The 1,764-nt window shown below is 51.1% G+C and overlaps 1 protein-coding gene across 1 annotated transcript; it reads right to left on the reverse strand.

Moving 5' to 3' along the window:
* Positions 1-323: 323 nt before the first annotated feature.
* LOC141691921 (uncharacterized) lies at positions 324-1,333 on the reverse strand. The gene is made up of 3 exons (XM_074496671.1): positions 1,250-1,333; positions 1,070-1,170; positions 324-999 (listed from the first exon to the last, which is right to left on the reverse strand). Exons 1-3 carry the CDS (start codon positions 1,331-1,333, stop codon positions 324-326), a joined length of 861 nt encoding a protein of 286 aa, XP_074352772.1.
* Positions 1,334-1,764: the final 431 nt, after the last annotated feature.

The following is a 1,764-nucleotide window of genomic DNA, read 5'->3' on the forward strand; positions in this document are numbered from 1 at the left end:
ACTTCTTGTAGGCATCATAAGTCAAAACGTCAACAGCTCCCAGTATCCACCATTGCTCGGTGAACATTCACCGTCCCAATCTTCATTTTTATAACCAGGGCATCTGTATGAGGGTAATGCACCCATTTGGCATCGTTCTCCCTAAACACGATGTCATCAGCCTCCATTTCGAAGAGCTCTGGGGGCCTTTGGCTCAGATGGTTGACGTTGGTGAGGAGCTTGTCCTTTGCTTCTCGGGCATACCTGTCCATCGCCTTCCGGCTGTCTCCGCCAATGTGAGACCCGCCTAGAATAATATGAATGCTTCTAGCCCGAGGTATCCTTTATTTATCCTCTGGGGGTGGAGGAGGGACCGTATGATAATCAGTTACGTGCTTTCGAACCTCCTTGATAACCCACTCTGTAAGCTTCCCTTGTCTTATCAACGTCTCGATTTCATCCCTCAATTGCCTGCAATCAGCTGTATCGTGCCCCGTGGCATCATGGTATCCGCAATACTTCGAAATGTCCCTCTTGTTATAGTCTGTGAGAGGGGCTGCCTTCCTGAATACCCCTTTCCCAGCATAGGTAGCATATATGTGGTCGATAGAGGCTACCAGAGGGGTGTGTGTCTGCCATTTACTTGTATAAGGTCTCCCCGAATCTTTGTTTGTCTCTTTACCTCGGGCAGACTTTTTGGGGCTTGAGCTACGCCGATACGTCTTTCTCCTCTCATCAGGGCTCGAAGACCGGTCTCTCTTATCTCGATAGTTCTCGCTGATTTTCAACTCTCTCATCGACTTCTCTACCCTCTTAAAGGGTTCAGCTTGCTCATAGAACTCGACCAAGGTTCTCGGCTCACTCGCCTGAAGGCTCTTCCAGAATTTTGACCCTTCTTTCAACCCTGTAATCAAGAAATTCTTAATGGTCTCCTCACTGGCCCCCTCACCTTGGGAACTTCGGCGTTGAACCGACGAAAGTATTCTGCCAAGGGCTCCCCCTACCTTTGCTTGATGTTGGCTAACGTGGCCACAGGAGGTGAGTAGTGGAGGGTGGACTGAAATTGTCTGACCACGGGTCCTCCAATTACCGCCATGTCCTTATGCTAGCAGGTCCCAACTTGGAGAACCATTGTTGGGCACTACCTCTGAGTGGTGCCGCGAAGAGTCTGCAGCGGGTCATCTCCGGCACCTGATAGACTTCCATCTCAGTGTTAAATTGTATAAGGTATTTCGCCGTTGAATAGAAGGTCGGAGTTGTGCCTAAATACCCGAGGTAAGGGGGATGATCGGATAGCAGCCGTAAACGGAGAAGGGGCAGCTGAGGTTGGGGGCCCCCTCTTCTCTCGCTCCATCTCATCTAAGATCCTCCTCGGGTCTCCTACTCTAACAACTTCTCCTTATCTGTCACCATCCGCGTTACTCGAATGGTGTGAGCCTTGAGGTCGAGCGCGACGTCCCCCTCCTCCAGCTCGCACTTGCGACTCTTCTTCATGATAGTCTCTGCGCCTACGTCGCTCCTCCCTCCTGGGCGAGGTACGTTGACGTCTTTCTGGAGGAGTCGCTGCACGCTCTCTTTTTGAGCCTTTCTGATCCACGGGCTCTTTCTCTTCTCTCTCCTTCTTGCAATTCTCTAACTTAAGCTGAGGTCATGCTCACTTAGCTTTTTACCCACACGGTCTAGCACGCTAATCGACCTTGCCTCAGACGAAGCTGGCTTCTGCCCCGATCTCTTAGAGATCTGGCTGCCCCACTCATCTTGACCTTGGGGTATGTCTTCCTCTTC

Source organism: Apium graveolens, chromosome 10 (assembly GCF_009905375.1).
Source record: "Apium graveolens cultivar Ventura chromosome 10, ASM990537v1, whole genome shotgun sequence".
In the NCBI taxonomy this organism is placed as follows: domain Eukaryota; kingdom Viridiplantae; phylum Streptophyta; class Magnoliopsida; order Apiales; family Apiaceae; genus Apium; species Apium graveolens.

Coding starts and splice junctions, on each gene's coding strand:
- LOC141691921 (XM_074496671.1), bottom strand. CDS start 1,333: ATGGAGCGAGAGAAGAGGGGGCCCCCAACCTCAGCTGCCCCTTCTCCG. Junction 1,171..1,249: donor GATCATCCCCCTTACCTCGG/GTATTTAGGCAC, acceptor GAAGTCTATCAG/GTGCCGGAGATGACCCGCTG. Junction 1,000..1,069: donor GCTAGCATAAGGACATGGCG/GTAATTGGAGGA, acceptor TGGCCACGTTAG/CCAACATCAAGCAAAGGTAG.